This window comes from Dermacentor andersoni, chromosome 3, assembly GCF_023375885.2.
Source record: "Dermacentor andersoni chromosome 3, qqDerAnde1_hic_scaffold, whole genome shotgun sequence".
NCBI lineage: Eukaryota > Metazoa > Arthropoda > Arachnida > Ixodida > Ixodidae > Dermacentor > Dermacentor andersoni.
The window spans coordinates 26,725,084-26,745,539 of record NC_092816.1 but is presented as its reverse complement, the minus strand read 5'-3'; the positions used below and the strand labels follow the sequence as shown (position 1 = coordinate 26,745,539).

The 20,456-nt window shown below is 47.4% G+C and overlaps 1 protein-coding gene across 1 annotated transcript in view; it reads left to right on the top strand.

Moving 5' to 3' along the window:
* LOC126518617 (uncharacterized) overlaps positions 1 to 19,889 on the top strand; it is a 121,849-nt gene extending 101,960 nt beyond the window's left edge. The window contains exons 3-6 of the mRNA XM_050168393.3: positions 10,339 to 10,507; positions 11,745 to 11,843; positions 12,897 to 13,128; positions 18,431 to 19,889. Of these exons, the coding sequence (XP_050024350.2) occupies positions 10,339 to 10,507; positions 11,745 to 11,843; positions 12,897 to 13,128; positions 18,431 to 18,666 (736 nt within the window). The 3' untranslated portion in view covers positions 18,667 to 19,889. The remainder of the gene's footprint in view (positions 1 to 10,338; positions 10,508 to 11,744; positions 11,844 to 12,896; positions 13,129 to 18,430) is intronic.
* Positions 19,890 to 20,456: the final 567 nt, after the last annotated feature.

Below are 20,456 nucleotides of genomic sequence, written 5' to 3'. Positions count from 1 at the left end.
ACTGACACCAAGGACAACATAGGGGAAATTACTCGTGCTTAATAAATGGAATAATGAAACGATAACTTCATGGAAATTAAAGTGGATGAAAAAACAACTTGCCGCAGGTGGGAACCGCACCCACAACCTTCGCATTTCGCGTGCGATGCTCTACCAGTTGAGCTACCGCGGCGCTGTTTCCCCATCCACTTTCTTCGGTATTTAAGTGTCCTAGTAGAACCTTGGGAGTGTTAGCCAGCGCCACCACTCACAGACCTTGGCGGCGGACGTGGAACGTCCTTCTTGCCGCAGGCGTCACGAGAACGTGATCTTTTGGGGTGAAGGCAACTGGTCAATAAACCCACATATGCTACCTGAAGGCATCAATGTAGCCGGATTCGAGACCCTCGTTATGTAATAAACGAGAAGAAAGGGAGTTAACCGAGGGGCCCGTTTAACCGAAGGACAACATAGGGGAAATTACTTGTGCTTAATAAAATAAAGAAACGATAAATTCATGAAAATGAAAGCGGATGAGAAGAACAACTTTGTCGCAGGTGAGGAACGATCCCAGAACCAATGCGAAGGTTGTGGGATCGTTCCCCACCCACGCCCGATGGAGCTAATGAATAATATAGCGGAAGCGGAAGCTAGCTTCCGGTATATGTGCTGTAAAAGAATCTGCGCGCAGAGAAGCGTATATAAAGAACCTGAAAAAAATCGGGCGTTGACAAGCTGAAGACAAGAGGGGCGCACAAGAAAAAAAAAAGGGGGGGGGCGGGGAGGGGGTGACACACGATCGTGGACCAGCAGAAACGCGCTCCGACGGAGGACGGCAGCCAAGGCACGTCGACTGCAGGCCTGTACCTCCCGGATATCGCATTTCATCGGATACCACGTTTCCTCGGGAGGGAGGGGGGGGGGGGGGGAGGGGTGACGGCGCCTGCCGCTGGTGTACCGAGATTAAGATGACCCGGTGGAGCTCGCTTGGCATTGCTCTCACGCTGTCCAAAACTGACAGAGAGCACGTATATACGGCCGACTCGACTAAAAGGGTTTTCACGAACCCGAGGCCAAATTTCGTTCTGGTCGCAGACCTATATATGTGTGGCATTATGATGTAGGGTGGATCACTAGTCCACGCCGCAGACGCTAGCTCGCAGGTGCTGTGCGCTTCTAACCGGTCTTCAAGACTGCTTCTAAGGGAGCTGTTCTGCACACTGACAAATTGCACCGCGTCGGCGTTTTTATCCAATCAGAAAGGCCGCAGCGGCCCTGAGGACCAATCAGAGACGACAAGGTGGCGAATTTTACAATATCGCGGAATTTAACAGTGTCCATAGCAGAAAGCTTCTAAGCATTGCTTCCGTAACCGTTTCCGGGCTGCCTCCTACGCAGTCTTCAAGACTGCATTAAAGAATGCTTCTATGTCAGATTGTAAGCAGCATTCAAAGATGCTTCTGAGACACCTTCTAAGATTGCGTCTAAGCAGTCTTCATTTGCGGTGTTCGTAACATTCGCCATAGACCGCTAAGCAGCGATGCTCCCTCCTCCTAGTATATAAGCATCAGTCAACAAAAAAGAAAAGAGAAAAAAAGAGTAGGGGAGGCTGCAACGGTAGAGCTGTTCCAAAAAGCAACTATAGTTCCATCTTTTACAGCGGGAATCACTCATATAGGTTCTCTCAGCTCCTGCATGCCCATGTCTGTATACCTGTATATGCATGGATCACGACTCAAGACCAGCAACCTCGCGCAGGGTCTATATAAGCGGAGTTTGCTAACTATGCGGAGGTTTTCTAAACGTATCTTCCACGCTTGTAACAGCCGTATAGCACAACTACAGTATACTGGCAAACAAGTCTACAGCGCAAGCTCGTTTCTTTTTAGCCTGTAATGTCTTTATACGTCAAAGCGGAATTCCGTGTTTCATACCAGCATCCAGCATCGCCGCGTAGGAAAAGTGATCCCAGAAAGTAGGCAACGTCATTGTAATGGGATCTAAAAGCAATGTAACGGAAGCGGCTGTACTACACTTCTAACGATTCGGCTATGCTAAATACTGTGAAAACGCAAATAAAGGTACACTACACAAGAAGGCAATACTATAACTATTGTTCTGCAGGTCTGCGCTTGCAGGGTCTCAGTCTACTTTTATGTGGTGTTACTTTTACTCTCTCTCAGTTTTCTTTCGCACAGTAATTCTCTATGATACCTTTCATTGCCTTCAATAGACTTCAGCAGACTTCTCAACTCTGTTGAGGTGCAGCAGAATGTTGTGCATGGTTTTTACAAGGGCCGTGCCTATGCGCATCAGCAGCGCAACACAGCGGACACGCAAGGCAAACACAGGTTCAACAGGTTTACATACGCACGCACACCAACACACAAGCACGCACGCACATACACGCGCTCGCTCTCGCGCTGTCACGCTAATGCCGAACAGGACGAGCGTTCGGGCGCTCGAATGCTAACGGAAAACAGAGCACATGCGCGGGCTAAAACGAGAGTGGCCGCTGGCAGTGCAGCCGCGGTTCATTTGCATGCCATATCCAACAGGGTGTTTCGCGAAAGGCGCGCGCTTCTTGCTGGAAGTGTTGCGCGCTTCGTTGCCTGCTGCCTTTGTTATATCGGCACGCATACGATGAGTGCCGGTATAAAATGACTGAGGTCCATGCACGGACACGCAGCACGCTACTTGTGCTTGGAGGCGCCTGTTGGTATGCAGTGGCGGGCCTCGTTTTGCCTGTCATTCTCAGTGCATGTGCGTTCATTTGCGCATGCACTTCTCGTGAGCATGCGCATGCTTTTTTTTTTCTAATAGCAATGTTTCACCAATTAGTCCAACAAGAACTATAGTCGTAGGAATTGCAAACGTGTTACGAGCCACTGAAACGACGCGTGCAGCATAATATTCACAGCCTATACTTTGCTCTTTACGATTTCCTTCTTTCGTCGTCCGTGCAATGGCTTGCAGTAAAGGCCCGCGCTTGTAAAGAGAAGCAAGAAAAAGAAGACTCGAGTCCAACTTCTTCCGTCAGCGTTCGCGTGAGTACTGGCGAATGGTTGATGTAACTTTGCTGAGAGTACATCTAAGCAAAGGCGGAGATGAACCGCTTAATTCAACGCCTTCGCGCTTTTTAAGTCAACGCATAACCTTCATTACGAGCGTGCCCGAGCCAAAATCACACGCACACACAAACACACACATGTATGTATGTATGTATGTATGTATGTATGTATGTATGTATGTATGTATGTATGTATGTATGTATGTATGTATGTATGTATGTATGTATGTATGTATGTATGTATGTATGTATGTGTGTGTGTATGTATGTATGTATGTATGTATGTATGTATGTATGTATCTATCTATGTATGTGAACGAGAAGAAATTAATCCTATCCTAAGAAGCCAACGAACACCAAAGTACATAGGGGAAATACTTGTATATATAACGTGTGTGTGCGTGTGCGTGTGTGCGTGTGTGCGTGTGTGTGTGTGTGTGTGTGTGTGTGTGTGTGTGTGTGTGTGTGTGTGTGTGTGTGTGTGTGTGTGTGTGTGTGTGTGTGTGCGTGTGTGTGCGCGCGTGTGTGTGCGTGCGTGTGTGTGTGTGTGTGTGTGTGTGTGTGTGTGTGTGCGTGTGTGTTTTAAAGTCGTTCACCCTAGCTTAGCTTTTTAATGATTTACGCGACGCTTCAGCGGCCACCCCCAAGTGCCCGCTTCGCGCGGAATTCATGCATAACAAACTCGTCGCCTTGCTCACACGACTGGCTTCGAAGTTTCGTGAAGCCGACGCACGCAACATTACTTCGGATTTCCGGCCAATACACCATCACAAGTTCATACAGTAAAGAGGCCGCAAAGAGCAGCGAAGGAATGGAAATTTAAGAAGTTGAAAGCAACAGTCACTGTGTTTAAACCATATAAAGATCTAAGCATAAGAGCGTCACAATTTAGCGAAGCATCTGAGGCACCCATCCCACTTTTCTCTCCTTATTATTTCTTTCCTTATATGCTCCTGCTCTGATTTCCCGGCCATCGAGAGGTCATAAAAGGAGAAACGGCGATTCATAAAGGCTTCGCACCAATCCGCCCGCGTGAGACCCACTTCTCCGTCGCGAAGGCAAGTCGTGCGGTGGAGTCGACCCTAGCGTGCGCAGGGACCGGCCCGAGGCTTCATCCCATATGCACGCTTCGGCCCCCAAAACGGTTCTTCTTATCCTACTCCCAACGCGCTCTTTTTTTTTTTCGACCGGCACTGCATGCGACGGTACCCCCAGACACGCATCGTCGTAGGCACGCGATCAGTTTCAGCCAGCTTTTTGCATACGCCTTTCGCTGTTCCTTACACTTCAGTGCTTATATCTTTCTTTTTCCGTTGTATTCCGTAGCTGTCTTGTAAAAGAGGCGCATATTTATGCAAAAAAGATCGCACTTCCACCAGCCTCTGCACGGTCGTGAACTCCGCACAAACTTTCATTTTTGTTCTCTTAACACCGTCTATGGGTTTGTGGGTTTTTCTTGGCGCGACGATATATTGGTCCGCGTATGTGTTCCCCTGCTCACTCTCGGCGTCCCTGAACAGCTTAGAAAAACACCGCGCCTATCATTCTAAAGCTTTCGCGTGGACTGATGTTTCCATCCGACTCGGGGCATTTCCGCCTGTTCTTTTTTTTTTCTTTACCGTTTCGTAAGATGCATGTATGTAGGTTTCCTTAAATAAAGACGGAGTGCGGGTTTGTCTCTGAAAGCTTGTCGAGGGCACTAAAAAACACGGAAGACCTGAGGGAAAGGAAGATTAAGGATGCCCAGAATTTCACTGCAACATATCTCACCCTACAGCCCGTACCACAGGATCGTCCCGTCCTTCGTCCATTTGTTCTCGACGTGTACAACGTACTAGGAAACAGGAGGGTGGGGAGCCGTTGTCACACTCGGCATAAGACGTGCCGTCTCCGCGTCTTATCACCTCGCGCATGTTTTTCTCTTCCTCGTGCAGGGCCCCTACTTCCTATACTTAACGACTTTCTCTCTCTCTCTCTCTCTCTCTCTCTCTCTCTCTCTCTCTCTGGTACATTCACGACCGCTCTGTGAATCCGAGCAGTTCTTTTTCCTATATTTTCGTGTACCGCGTTCTCTCGGTACCGTTCGTCGTCACTTCCCTCCGCCATCCGAGCCGCTGTATTCTCAGCTCGAGATTCTCGGTCTCCGCGTGCGCAGTCTACCGTTGCCTTGGCAATTTCGTTGCCGGCCGTATACGTCCCAGCATCCCTTACTCCCCCCTCTCCCCCACACACACACACTTCTGTCCCCTAGCTCCGATAGTGCCACCATGCACGTGCAGCCCGCGCTTCCTAGGCCCGAGCGTCGCCGGTCGTTTATGGGCTGCGGCGACCGTAAACGAAGGAAGCCCCTGCGGCTAGTAGACGAGGATACACGTATACGACCGCGGCGCTGGTGGCGTCTCGCCCCCGCGACCTCCTCCCCCTCTTTATTTGCTCCCCAACTTCCTGGCGCCTGGACGTCTCGAGCGCGCAAACAGCGCTGCTCGAACAACGTGGCCGCTGCGGGAAGCATCGCGCGCCTCTCTTCCAAATGGCCTCCCTTCCGTTGACCTTCTCTCTCAATCCCTCCATCTCGCCTCCAAAGATTGCTCCTTTCGCGTACGCGCCGGTACAAACAAGCGACGGCGGCAACGGACAAACGGGAAAAAGAGGGAGCGAACGCGTTGTCCGGGCTTCACGCTTGTGGAGCCGGAAGAAAGACCACGTGCCTTTCCCCAAACCGTCAGGGACCTGCGAGCGAGGGCTGAAACATTGACGCCCCGACATAACGACACCTAATAGACGCCCGTACACACGATATGGTGCTGCTGGGCCTCAACAGGCGGTCGTCGCCAATCCAATTACGAGCGGGACAGCAGCCCCTGGCGGCCAATTAGAAGCCGACACTGGTGACTGTAATGGCCGCACTAGGGCTTCGCTTTTGTTTCCTTTTGTTTTGTTCGTTTCCGGCTTTCTTGCCACCGCGCTCCTTTTCAGCGTTGCCCCTTACTTACGCTGTCCACCCGCCCTCACTTTCACTGCGTGCGGCGCCTTCCTCGTGAGGCCGTATACTCGCAATATTCGCGTCCTTGTGTCTCTTGTACTGTAGATACAGCGGGGCTTGGTGCTGAAGGCTGGCCCACGGCCGCTGGATAAATTTTTTTTTTCTCTCCAGGGGTCGTGGCTGACCTCCTAGTTCTTCAGTCGAATCAAGCATCTCGCTACAGCTTCCCTCTGATTTTATAGATCCTCGTGTTCATCAATGTTGTGCAGTAAATTAACATGTTACCATATTTTTCTTGTTCCTCAAGTTTACTGTATCTCGCGTAGGCCTTGTTTAGAAGACTTTACGGCATAGAAGAAAAAAAAAATCGGGTGTGAAGATGTGCCGCTTTATGTGTCATGGGTGTGTTTATTTTCACATCGCTTCTCTTTCTGCTTCTAAAGCGAATTGCGGTGGCTCTGCTGAGGGACACGAAGACGCTCAATGTTTTATATGTATGATTATGTAGAGTTGCACTGAATACCTCTACTCCTCTACAATCGCTTGATAGTACCAACGGTCCAGCTATAGGCATTCAGTGCAGCGTCCGACAGTTAGGGGTGCCTGACGGCATGTGAGAGTCGCATACACAACCACTTAGTGTGTCGGTTATTCGGAATTTGCGTCTATAGCAGCACGACAGGAATACAGGCAATGAAAGAAAAATACGGTCGATTATGAAAGGCATCAGAGTGAGACAAGGAGACCAACGGTGAAAGTGCAAGAAAAAAAAATAATGTTAATCTATGTGGTAATCTCGTTACATTAGCTTCTTGAGATCACATCTGAAGGATTTGCTTTCTTTAGATGGACTACATGACGGCATGTCGGAGATTTAATGCACGAATGCATTAAACTCCGTTTCTAAACTGTAGAATTTATTCCCTCGAAACATAGTAAGAAAAAAATCACTCATTCATTTAGAACCTAATTAAAGCAATACGTTTTTCTTTCTCATGGAATGTAATTAAAAGCCTACTTTAGTACACATATTTCATGTTCCTTCAATTCTTGCATTGAATAAACAGAAGTATTGTGTCATTTTTCTGCAATAATAAAAATGTCCCCACTTCTCGCTTCTCTTTGTTTACTAGCTTGTATTAATTATGTGAACCCCTATCACAACTCTTCAATCATTTCCGGCGTTCATCTGCATAAAATGGTGTAATGGTTATCTCTGTTCACGTGAAAATTGATTGATTGATTGATTGATTGATTGATTGATTGATTGATTGATTGATTGATTGATTGATTGATTGATTGATTGATTGATTGATTGATTGATTGATTGATTGATTGATTGATTGATTGATCACTCTTGAAACTCCCTTTCATTCTGAAACTATACGCGTTTGCTTCATCATAATCAGCCTATCAGCCTATTTTATGTCCACTGCAAGACGAAGGCCTCTCCCTGCGATCTCCAATTACCCTTGTCCTAGGCCAACCGATTCCAACTAGCGCCCGCGAATTTCCTAATTTTATCGACCCACCTAGATTCTGCCGTTCTCGACTGCGCTTCCCTTCTCTTGGCACCCATTCTGTAGCCCTAATAATCTACCGGTTATCTAACGTGCGCATTACATGGCCTGCACAGCTCCATTTTTTCTCTCTTAATGTCAATTAGAATATCGGCTATACCTGTTTGCTTTCTGATCCACACAGCTTTTTTTCTGTCTCCTAACATTATGCCTAACGTTCTTCGTTCCATCGCTCTCTGCGCGGTCCTTAACTTGTTCCCAAGCTTCTTTGTCAGTCTCCAAGTTTCTGCCCCATATGTCATCACCGGTAAAATGCACTAATTGTACACCTTCCTTTTCAATGATAATGGTAAGCTTCCAGTCAGGTGCTGGCGATGTCTGCCGTATGCGATCCAACCCATTTTTATTCTTCTGTGAATTTTTTTCTCATGATCAGGGTTCCCTGTGATTAACTGACCTAGGTAAACGAATCCTTCACAGACTCTAGAGGCCGACTGGCGATCCTGAACTCTTGTTGCTTTGCCCGGCTATTTATCATTATCTCTGTCTTCTGCATATTAATCTTCAATCCCACTCTTATACTCTTTCTGCCAAGCTCCTCAATCATTTGTTGTAACTCGTCCGCAGTGTTGCTGAACAGAACAATGTCATCTGCAAACCGAAGGTAGCTGAGATATTCGCCGTCGATCCTTACTCCTATGCCTTCCCAGTTTAATAGCTTGAATACTTCTTCCAAGCACGCAGCGAATAGCATTGGAGAGATTGTGTCTCCTTGTCTGAACCCTTTCTTTATGGGTATCTTCCTACTTTTCTTGTGGAGAATTAAGGTAGCTGTGGAATCTCTGTAGATATTTTCCAAGATATTTACGTAAGCGCCCTGTACTCCTTGATTACGTAATGCCTCTATGACCGCTGGTAATTCTACTGAATCAAATGCCTTTTCGTAATCTATGAAATCCATATAGAGAGGCTTATTGTACTCTGCAGATTTCCCGATAACCTGATTAACGACATGGATGTGATCCATTGTAGAGTATTCCTTCCTGAAGCCAGCCTGTTCCCTTGGTTGGCGAAAGTCCAGCGTTTCCCTTATTCTATTGGAGATTATTTTAGTAAATATTTTATATAATACTGGGAGTAAGCTAATGGGCCTATAATTTTTCGATTCTTTAACGTCCCCCTCTTTGTGGATTAGTATAATGTTTGCATTCTTCCAGGTTTCTGGGACCCTTGAAATCGACAGACACTTTGTATCGAGAGCCGCCAGTTTTTCAAGCATTATGTCTCCTCAATCTTTGATTAAATCGACTGTTATTCTATCTTCTCCTGCCGCTTTTCCCCATTCCATGTCTTGCAAGGCCCTTCTAACCTCATCGCTAGTTATAGAAGGAGTCTCTGCAACCTCTTCATTACTGCTTCTAACGGAGGTATCGTGGCTCCTCTGGGTACTGCACAGGTCATTACAGAATTCTTCTGCTGCTTTTAGGATACCTTTGAGATTGCTGATGATATTAACCTGCTTATCTTTCAGTGCATACATCTTGGTTTGTCCTATGCCAAGTTTCCTTCTCACTGATTTCAGGATGAGTCTATTTTTTACGGCTTCTTCAGTCTTTCTCACGTTATAGTTTCGAATATCACTTATTTTCGCCTTGTTGATCAGTTCTGACAGTTCCACGAATTATATTTTATTTCTTGAGTAGGACACTTTCATTATTTGTCGTTTCTTTATTAGGTCCTTTGTTACTTGGAAGAGCTTACCTACTGGGCGCCTTGATGCCTTACCTCCCACTTCAATCGCTGCTTCTGAAGCCAGCCTAGTTACGGTTTCATTCATTACCTCGATGTCATCTTCATCTCTCTGTTCTAAGGCTGCATATTTCTTTGCAAGTACCAGCCTCAATTTGTCTGCTTTTACCTTTACTGCATCTAGGTTGGCCTGCTTTTTCTTGACCAATTTTACTCTTTCTCTCTTCAAATTAACATAATGCCAACCTATGGTTTGCATAATGTTATCTAACTGAAAGATTACCTTATTCGCGGATTCATGGAGCGATTCTTAAGTATATTTTTATCCTTAAGTAAAACTAGGTCATTTTCGAACTCGATGTCGAACTTTAATCAGATAGTGAGCTCATCCATTACAGATGTGATGAGTGTGTGTTGCGAGGAATTTGCGACGCGTGTTACAACGCGTGTTGCTAAATACGAGAAAGGTTTGTCTTTAACCACTGTGAAATGCCTTAAATGTAAACGCTACCATCTATTTCTTGGCAAGTGAACGCGCGGAGCACTCACTCGAACACACGCGCTCTTGTCTCTCTCTCTCTCTCTCTCTCTCTCTCTCTCTCTCTCTCTCTCTCTCTCTCTCTCACATACAATGAAGCATTAGCGAACGGCAAGCGCAAACATGAACTTGCGAAATAGCACCAAGTGCGAGAGCCTTTCATGCACTACTTGTTCTTTTTTACGGGTGACAAAACTAAGCAAACAGGGCGGAGCGATCGCCTAGCCGTCCAACCCTGTGTTTTGTGTCAGTTGTCATTCGTCCCTCTACCTTCCTTTCTCCAAAGTCGCATGGTCTTCGCCAGGCCGTGACGCCGTTCGTTTCATCATTCCGGACGGCGAGTTATGACTCGCCTCATTAATCGCGAGCGCGCGCGCGTGCGCTAATGAGTCGCTCGGGGAGACACTTTCACGATGGCTCCGAATCCGCGCGGCAAAGCCGACGCGCGGGCGAGAGACACGCGCGCCTTACCAAGCCTCGCTCTCGCTTGTCTGCGCAGGCGCAAGGGCAAGCACGGCAAGAAGCAGCAGCAGCACGAGAGCTCCGCGTGGGCGTCCGAGCGCAGCGAGCAGCCTCGTCATCAGCAGGACCAGCCTCAGGACGGCGAGCAGGCGACCCAGAAGGGGCAGGAAGCCGAGGCCAAGTCTACGAAGTACAAGCAGCACAAGGTGCCGTTATCAACGAAATTGGTTTTTGCGGAAACCCGCGATGGGGAGAAAGATTCGTCATGAAAATTATTCTGCCCCTTTAAGTGCAGTGTGCAGCCCCACAGCTACGACGGAGACTTTTAATGACTGCTATAGGAGCAGACGATTCTGCAATATGCCGGCATATATACGGTCGTCACAGCAGAAGTCGGTCAATGTGCCATTGAAGAGCTTGATGCGCCCAGGCGTTCCGCACCTTTTTTGTGTGTCTTCTAGCACATTTGCTTTCTTTCTCCGCTAGAGGCTTCTGTCTTTCATCCCCCGCTTACCCTTCCACCGAACCAGAAGCTTGTCATTCGGTTAATCTCCCTCCCTTCTTTATTGCCACTCATAGCATTGCATATCTGATTTCGTTATCTATTTTCAAAGTGACATTATATGATTGCGAGTGCTATTAATCCCTACTCTGAGCAGAGCAGTGCGCATATACCACCCAGTCGCTTCGATTGTCTTCGTCTTCTTCAATTAAAACTTCAAAATATCGATAAATACGACTGCAGTACCTTTTAGTTTAAATTATGTAACTTCTCAATAAGAATATATGTTGCAATTCTGTAAAGTGTATAAATTACAGTTTATATAAAGCAGACGAATCTGATCAATAATATTGTGGGTTACCTGAACTCCACCTTGTTTACGTTTTTTCAATCATACTTACAAATAATTGGTATAATTTAGAGTCGTGCGCAATAAATTGTGCTCGCGCAGACGTCCTAAATATTGCAGTTTAGTTAGTTTAGATTTCTGTTTTTATTGCTCAGCTATAAAGCTGTTAACTTGGTGACCCAGTTCCTAGGAATTGTGCGATCTCGGACTATTTAAGACCATTGGGCCTAAATCAAAAACGTGCTCTCGACAGTAGCAAGAATTCAGCGTCTTCTTTGAAATGCAACAAATTCCGTTCAAATCGCTTCATTCCTGCTTTTCACATCTGTGATATTAGAACTTTAGGCGGGACACCAAATAACTTTTTTTTTTCTGTTTACCCGAGTGTTAACACGATGTATACCCGATTCGCAGAAAACATGCCTTAACGAAAAGCGGGGGTCTCTATGTGTAAGCAGCTGAACGGAATAGCGATGTCTCAGTCCCTTCGTCGTGCATGCGGGATTATTAATAAATCATGCAACTTCTAGTCTTCACTAGTTTCAAAGCGCTCTGATCAAAATAACCCACGCTGCCGTGTGTCACCTTGCAGAACAAGCAAGGCAACAAGGAAACTCCAGTTGACAGTAAGGGCCACAAACAGCAGAAGCAAAAGGAGAAGTTGAGCAAAGATCAGGCGGCAGCACAAGAGGTGCGTATATTAGACAGAAACTTCAAAGTCATCTTTCTTTCTTTCTTTCTTTCTTTCTTTCTTTCTTTCTTTCTTTCTTTCTTTCTTTCTTTCTTTCTTTCTCTCTCTCTCTTTCTTTCTTTCTTTCTTTCTTTCTTTCTGTCAAAATGAAGAGAGTCAACACATATGAAGCTCCGCGTACCGAAAGTTCAATTATTGGATATTCTGTGCAGTTGCCATTTGGCCGGTTAAAAAAGTCAGGATGTTTTGGAAGGTAGGAACAGTTCCTGAATATTTTATGCTAACATTTAAGGCTCTGGCGGCATTTCCGGCGACTCCTGTATTTATGTTTCTTATTATTATTATTTGCCTCCCGCACAATTATTTGTCATCGTTGTCGCTATAGTCCGTCCGTATAGTCCGTCACGTAGAAATGACCTTTTAAGGTTGCCGCGTGGGACTTCCAAGACCGATTTCATTTCCGGCCCCTAGAAAGAAAACGAAATGTCAGCGTAGCCGTGAGTTACCTGTCAAACATTCTTTTCATTCGCCGCGGTCGTTTAGTGGCTATGCCGCTCTGATGTCGAGCACGAGGCAGCGGGTTCGGTTACCGGACGCCGTGGCCGCATTTCGGTGGAAGCGAAATGCAGAAAAGTTCGTATACCTAAATTTAGGTGCACGTCGAAGACTCGCAGGGGGGTCAGCTATCAGACCTATATAGTGTTGCTTCTATAGGACGCGAATGTCACACGAATCGATTGAAACAAGCCTTCGCTTTACGTAAAACTCCCCCCGCCTTCTCGCATCCTGCGAACATGTCTTAAGCCGTTCGCGTGCCATAGAGGCGACCACATTTCTACCACTCCCGAGTTACGTTGCCCATTTGTTGGCATAATCAGCCGGGACGCGCTGGGAAAGGCAATACCCCTTATGAAAGCGTTCGCTCCGTGGTCCGTGACATCGATCCCTTGTTCGGCTATACCGGTGCTCCTGTGAACGTCCCTGTTGTCGCTCCAATAGTGGGTCGCTGTTCGTTCCCTGCTCAAGGAAATTCCCGCACCTCGCGCCTTGCAGAAGCGGTCAAAGTACGCCAAGGAGGCCGACAAGGCGAAGCAGGACAAGGAGGCCAAGCTGCAGCAGCAGAAGCAGGCGCAGCCCGACAAGGAACCGGCGCAGCAGCCGGAGCCGGCCAAGTACCACAAGCAGGACGAACAGCGCACCGCCGAGCAGCCGCAGCAGGCAGCCAAGAACCTGTGCGCCGAGAGCAGGTCTCAGCAGCCGGGCTCCGCCACCAAGTGCCAAACAGGTATACAACGACTCGTTGCATATGTGTCGTCGTTTACGGAGTGACGCAATTAATGCCGACGTCCTTTAGAGACGCGCTTCGTGTTCTTAAACACGCTCTAAAGAAAATCGTACCTTTTGACGTTTATCTTGTCCGTCATCTATGTCACCTGATTCACGGAGGCTTCGGTGACATATTTCTTGTTCTACCACTGTTAATCATTTCAAGCCTACATTTTCCTGTGAACCGCTCTCTTGTTTTACATTGACGTTGCGTACGTTTCTTTGCTTGAACGCTCTGGGCTCGCAACTTTCCTGTAAAGAACTCTACGTCACGCTGATAATGCGCATGCCGTTATAGTGACGCGAAATTACCGAGCGCGCAGCGTTGAAGAAAGGAAAGGCACGCAAGATAGATGACGATTATTGTTATGGAACAAAAACTAACCATTCCGTTCGCCCTGCACTTTTTTAACTAGCCCCGGCCGCCAGCTCAGTGCCAGTTCTGCTCGAACCGGCACGGCATGAGTGCACGAGCTGTGAGGTGCGAGAATAGGCTCCTCGACCGCGTCAAGAAACTTTCTGTTGAGTTTGAGAAAGCCCGTGAAGTAAGCACCAACGCACATACATATGTACTACATATGCACCCACTCAAGGAGACAAAAAAAGTTGTGCTGCGGCGGCTACATACGACGCAATGTATCCTCACTAACTCGTCCTGCACGGAGCCTGCACTTTGTGAAACAAATGGCGACGTGCAGATGCCGCCATGTTGAACTGGTGAAACGAGTAGGGAAGTGCAGCGCCTCCTGAACTAGTTCAGAAAGTGCAGCCGAATCGAATGAGCATTTAAAGCGCCGGCGCGTTACAAGCAGGCGACTACGTTATAAAGGCACAGAAGGACCAGACAACTACGTTGAAAGAACATTAAAGAGCAGCGATATATCAGCTTAGATTAGTTCACTGTTCTTTCAAAACTTCGTTTTCATTTCATAGGCGGTAAATTTTTTTATTATTAGCAGTGAAAATGACAAGGTTTAGGTTTTTTGAATTCTGCGTCAGAGCAGCAGCGCGTATACATTAGTGCGACGTCACGGATTTCAATGCAGTTTTTTTCCCCGTAGTTTGGCAGGGCCTTTGACACATAACAATATATCAGAACTTCGTCGGTTCGGACTTTCGCTCATTTAGGATGCAGCGTATTATTTCTTTACTGATAAAAGATCAACTAAGCAGAAGGCGCTCTCTATCTATGACGTCACGCCTAGTTGATGCATGAAAATCGATGCGGCGGCGCCACGTATACCTTTCTTTTTTGGCGTTTCTTTTTCTGGTTTATTAAGCCCCTCCCATGGCATACAAGTGTCTTTTTCGTATTGCAGGAGGGTAATTTACTGATACAGCTCAACTTCGTATTCCTGTTTTGTGTCTTTTAAAGATGCATTAAAAATAATTTTTAGCCGTAAGTTATAAATTACCGTTCTACGACACCAAAAACACCATTCTTGCCGTGAGAAGACTGGTAAGCAACAAAAGACGTAAAAACGAGAGACAGTTGGCGACGCCACCTTGAAGTTCCAGCACCAGATCGCCGTGACGTCATCAATTTTGACGGGCCGAGCTTATTTCTTTCTCGCAAAAGATGGACTATACATTAAATTCTAAAAGAGTGAGAGACTGAAGATGGTAAGTTTTGAGAACATTTACTGAGACAGATAAATCGAAACAGACAAACAAAATAATATATACTTTAAAATCCGTGGCGTCCCACTGGGCTCGAAATGAAACAAAATTGAAGTTTGGCCATTTTTTTCCTAGTGATGAAGCTCTTATTCTTCAGCGAAATTAATTAACACAGCGTTTTGAAAGAATGCTTTAACAATCTAAACCATTTTAGTGTTTCTGTTTAGGTTCCCTTTAATGAGCTAAGTCGAGCAAAAGAAGTAAACATTCACAACTTTTCCAGCACAACATTATTTCACAGTGCTGACATATGCCTCGTGCTTCAAAGCCTTCGGTATACAATCAGTTTCGGCGTTCGGCGTAGCTCACGTCTCTTACTGCTACCGCGCGTGGGCGCGGGGCAATAACCTTTTTGGTTGAAAGTTTTCCGAAATCTAGTTGTTGGTATACCGTCCTCTCAAAGCGCTATAACATAGACACAGCATCAGTGTCGTATTTCTTTCTTCTTCCCTGCGTTCTTGCGATTCTGATTAACTTATGCACAATATTTAGAGCCTGAGTGAAATTTTAAATTCTTAAAAACTTCAAAATTTGACTGTTATTGTCTTTATGTGGTAAATGTTATCCCAACCACTTGTATAAGTGCAGCTGTGCGTGAGTACGAGATCTTAAAGCGCAGCGCTTAGGTGCCCGTTCCTGTGGCGAGCGTCGGCGTTGTCCCTCGTAACCGAGCGAACGAACACAGCGAATGAGGAAGGCGAACGCGGAGCGCAGCGGAAGCTGAAACACGGCGATAGCGAAGAGAGCGCGAGGTAGAAAGCGGAGCAGGAGGGTATGGCGAAAGCGTGCGAAGAAAAGCGTAGTGCCGCGCAAGACAAGCTTGCGGCGACGATGGCTACGAGATGGCGCCAGAGTAGCGCGCGTCGTCTCTATGGAAACAAAGCGCTGCATGAGCGGACGTTTGTCTGCGGCGGCTGCTGTGAAAGGCGCCCATGTATCACTCAGGCGCCGCCTCTCGCGATCTCATGATAAGCAGTCGTGTCGCATTTCATTCCGCTTGCAACGTGCCGCACGAGACAGATTGTCCGCGCCAGCCAATATATCGCGAAATGAAAACAGGTATGCAGCTGCGCTCTAATTTCGCTGGAGGGAGTATCGTAACCGTCGGTGAATTTTTCGGTCCTAAAGAAACCTGCAGGCTCCAGTGACCCCTTCGGCAGAGTCTTTTTTTTTTTCACAGCTCTATCATTTCTCAAAGACGATGAAAGAAGCAGCTTCACGTGCAAGCGATTTTGGGCCAGAAACCCGTCGCATGAGTGAGCCCCCTTTCCCAATACCAGTTTACCGAGCGGCGCGCACCGCTGCGATACGCGTGCTTCCGGTGGTGATCTCGGTTCTCCGTTTTCGGTGTGCACTCCCCACTGATGTGCGCAGTATACGCACAAATGTGCGTCGGCGCCCGCGTATTGAACACCGCGCGAAGGCCTTTGATCTTCAGAATAGCAAACAGCGCAGCTAATGCACGCGCTAGGGGACGTGTGACCTCTGAGCCGTACTTAACCTAGTGTTAGCAAACACTGGCAGTAGAAATCTGGATCAATACCCCTTGGTCTCGGCTAGTTGGCTTAGGCATGTATGGGTATATGAATATATGGGAACATCATTCGTGGATGCAGGAAAGGGGCACTGCCTCCACCTCCTCCTCCCGGCTTCGTCATATGTATGCTGGAACCTCTGTGCTAGCAAGACTGAGCTATCCCCTCCTTTTTTATGTTACTGTGGATCCCCCCCCCCCCTCCCCTGGTATATATTTGCCGTCATGAAGGAACGAATAAACAGTTGCCACTTGGCGGCCGCGGTGGGTACGTTTTCTTTGCGTGCCATATGCTCCCGTACTTATGCGTTATGCTCCCGCGCCGTTCACTTATATATTGGAGCGAAATGGGTAGCTTGTCCAGATTTCGCTCTCTAATAGATAGACGCGTTTTGCTAAGGCCTCCATTAAATTTACATGTAGGCTGCTACATCACCAGTTTGTTGCCTCTTTTCCACCGGACGTTGGGGTTCGACAAAGTGCTTCTGACTGTAGGGAAGACATGTAACCGGAAATGCCTCATAGCTGCCGCATCACAAAGTGCTTTTTGCCGTGCGCTCTATCTCGGCGACATTTACACCGCCCCTGTCCAATGCCGAACGGTGTTATTTTTGTCTTTTTTGTTTATGCTTGGTGCACTTCCGCTTCATTTGGATTGCCCGCCCCCCCCCCCCTTTTTTTTTTTTTTTTTGCGAGCGTTAATGTTGCATCGAGTGAGCCTGCTTTTTGGTACATATGGTCGTTCGCACGCCCTCCAGTTGACGTTAATCGACAGGGTTTTTATATAGCAAGCAATTCAGACGCACCACAGTGACGGTCCGAGGTCAATATATGGCACGATGTATATGAGGTGTGCGCGCGTAGCTCCATCGCATTACCGGGAGAGGGCGTTTCTGCGAGCGACCGTAAAAGCTATATAGGCAGCTGCTCACGTATTCGACACATGGATGAATCCGTTATGACAGTCTGCATGCCTAATGAAGTAGAAAGGCTCCCTGGACCAGGGGATTGGTGGTGCTGTCTCGGTCGCAATACGCTTGCCGCGTTTCGTGCATCCTCTCACGCTAGTAATGCAGGGGCACATCGCGAAATACAAGAGCAAGAGAATGAATCGCGAGCACAGTGCCGTGTTACAGTGGTTCTCTTTTATTTTTTCGTCCTTGACTTCCGTGCAGCACCCGTCATCGCTATGAATTACTGACTCGTCCAAGATTTTGCACCCGAATACTTATAGCAGTGTAGCAACGCTCAGTACAGTCCACTACTAAAGAGAAAGCCTAATTAGTATTCAAAACAACATAACCTGAACGTACGATTAGCAACTGTAATACGTGACACGTTAGGGTTAGGTAGACCCTCTGTTGGTAAAAATAAATATTACCGGAGCCTTCGTGCATGCGAAAAAGCTGAGCTGAAATCAGTCCATAAATACTAATTTGGTGTTCACTTTAACACCACCGCCGCAATGTACAATATAATTTGTCTTAGTTCAGCACATCTATACTATCCAGAAATATTTAAACTTGTCAGTAACAAAGGTATAAACCAAAGTTGTCTGAAACGATTGCTTTCCTTTGAGTACATTCTTTCGGATGGCGGTGGCATGACAGCTTGTGTGCATGACGAGGGGGGGGGGGGGGGGGGGATAACGAAAATATAAGAAAGAGCCCCGTTTTACAAATCTGGCCATTTCGTTTGACAACCGTGTTTGTCCTGTGTTTTTGGGTCTCTTGTCTTCGTCTCGGTCGCGCTGCGTTTTAACTAACTGCGTCTGATACAATCGTTTGCAAACATATCGCTAAAGCTATGAAATTGCGAAGATTAATATTTTCGCATACCGCGTGAAACCCACAAGATAGGCGTTGGATGCTTCCCCCAACCTGAGTTTCTAGAGACTGTATATTTACACAGAATTCGTCCTCTGAGTTCCTGTTTTATCCGTGTTTTGCACTCCTGCTTTTTCGTTACCAATTCCTGCCAACTCGCTTAGCTCTCTGTCGTTCAATGCTTTTTGAAAACGTTCGCACGCGTTTGGCGCCCTTTGCAGATTCCCAGCAGGCCACGGTGACTCAGGCCGCTGCACCTGCCCCTGCTGCTGCTGCCGCCGCCGGCGTAGGCCCAAGCCCAGTGTGCCAGCAGTCGAAGACGTCGATGGGCCACGGCTGCGTACAGGCCTGCGCCTGCCCCGACACGGCCGTGTGCTTCGCGGCCACGGGCAACACCAGGGGCGTCTGCAAGCTCCCCGAGCCGGACGACCTGACCCGCGGCTCTTACCTTCCGTGAAGCGCGAGGGATGCAGCTACAGTCTTCCAAATGACGACTCACCGTTCTCCCTGTACTCCCCGTTTCCCGTGCTCCCTATGTCTTGGGTGTGCCCCTGTTTCATTGTCACTTGCGCCCCCATCGTCTTGTCCCTCGAGCATGAGAAGTTTGCTCTTTTTCTCTTGGGCAACGCCGCAGAGCACAGTGTGAAGAGCTTGCGAGCTTTGTTTTCTCTCGTGTGATGAGTTAAAAGCTGTCGCAGCTGCACAGTTGTTAGATGCACCAACGTTTATTTGCACACTTTCACTACGCTTTAGTCGCTCGTAGACATGCACACTGCACCGTGACATTAGGCCCACAAGCCGTCACGCCGTGCAGCATGTTCCAATGCATCAGAGCAGTTTTTTTCATGCAGTGACCCACGAATGGAGTGAAAGCACCTATAATACAGAGTAGCGTGTGCGAGTTTGCGCCGAACGGCTCAATCTACTGTTGATAGAACAGTACAGTGAAAGTACCTCCCATTTAATGAAGGCAGAAGAGTCTGGAAGAAGAGATGTTATAAACCAAGTGGACCTCGAGCCTTGCAGGAGCATGTTGGTGATGTCTAGTCCTAAAAACGGCCCTCTTTTTCTCTTTCAAGATGTTAGCTGGCTGCATAAGTAAAACAGGTGACGCGGCCTCACCGGAGTGAATGGCGCAGTTTCAGAATCTGAAGGCAAATGCAACCGTTTTCACCAGAGCGCACTTTGGAAGTAGATCCCAGGGTTTATACTGGTAACTCTAATAATATTCCACGTTTTCTCTGGTAACACAGGACAAACCACGTTTACTGCACTCTGTTGGCAAAGCTTCTAAAACATCAAAGGATGCATGCGTGGCTTTGGTTTTGGTTACTCCCCGCAGTGACGCGTACCCAATATGACGTGGTTTTATGTGGCTTTCCCCCACAATGTCGAGCTTCCAGCTGTCACTGCATAGCCTAGACCAGAAAACACGCATTTATATATTTGGTCGTCTCAATATTCTACATGCCAAAAGAGGATGGAACGTTCACAGCATCTAGCCCTTAATTGTTTAACCTTCGTGACACAGCTCTCAATAACCATTTGTGCGTGACAGAGAACTCCAGGAGTGCTTTCTTGTACTATATATAGGTTGCACTGCACATTTGTCGTCTTTTTTCTCTTTAAGACCATGTGTAAATATCCTTTGTATGAATAAAGGAAGATGTTGTTGTAAAATGTGGTATCATTTTCTTCTCATGCATGCAAAGTGCATTAAAGGGACACCAAAAGTAAAATTATGCAGAGACGAAGATGAGTGTAGAAGAAAGCGAAACTTATGGTTTCCGAATGTGTTGGCCGCTTCTCATCGCCGTCGAGCTTCTCGTCTTCGCCTAATAAATAAGCTTTGCGTGCCACGCCACTCTTCCCTTAGCGATGTACTACGTGCGTAGTTCAATCTGCAATCTGTTACACAACGCGCTAACCTAGGGCGCTGGTTGGCGCACAAGCTGTCTACTCTTACATAGCCGCGGCCGACATAACGCAAGAAATCCTCCTCCCCCTTCCCTGCTATTCTATTTCTTTCATATCATCCACCGCTCACGACTGGCTTATACTGGCAATGGCGCAGTGAAAGGTATAGAATTGGGACGGAATGGTTACATTGTCCCGGCCCGTATATTGTTACGTTTCGCCTACAACGCGCGGTAATGCCGGCGCGGATGCAACGGACGCCGGGGCTTTGTTCAAAGCGGCGGACATTTTGGCCCGTCCGACGCCGCCGCAACGCCTACCCGCCAAGCG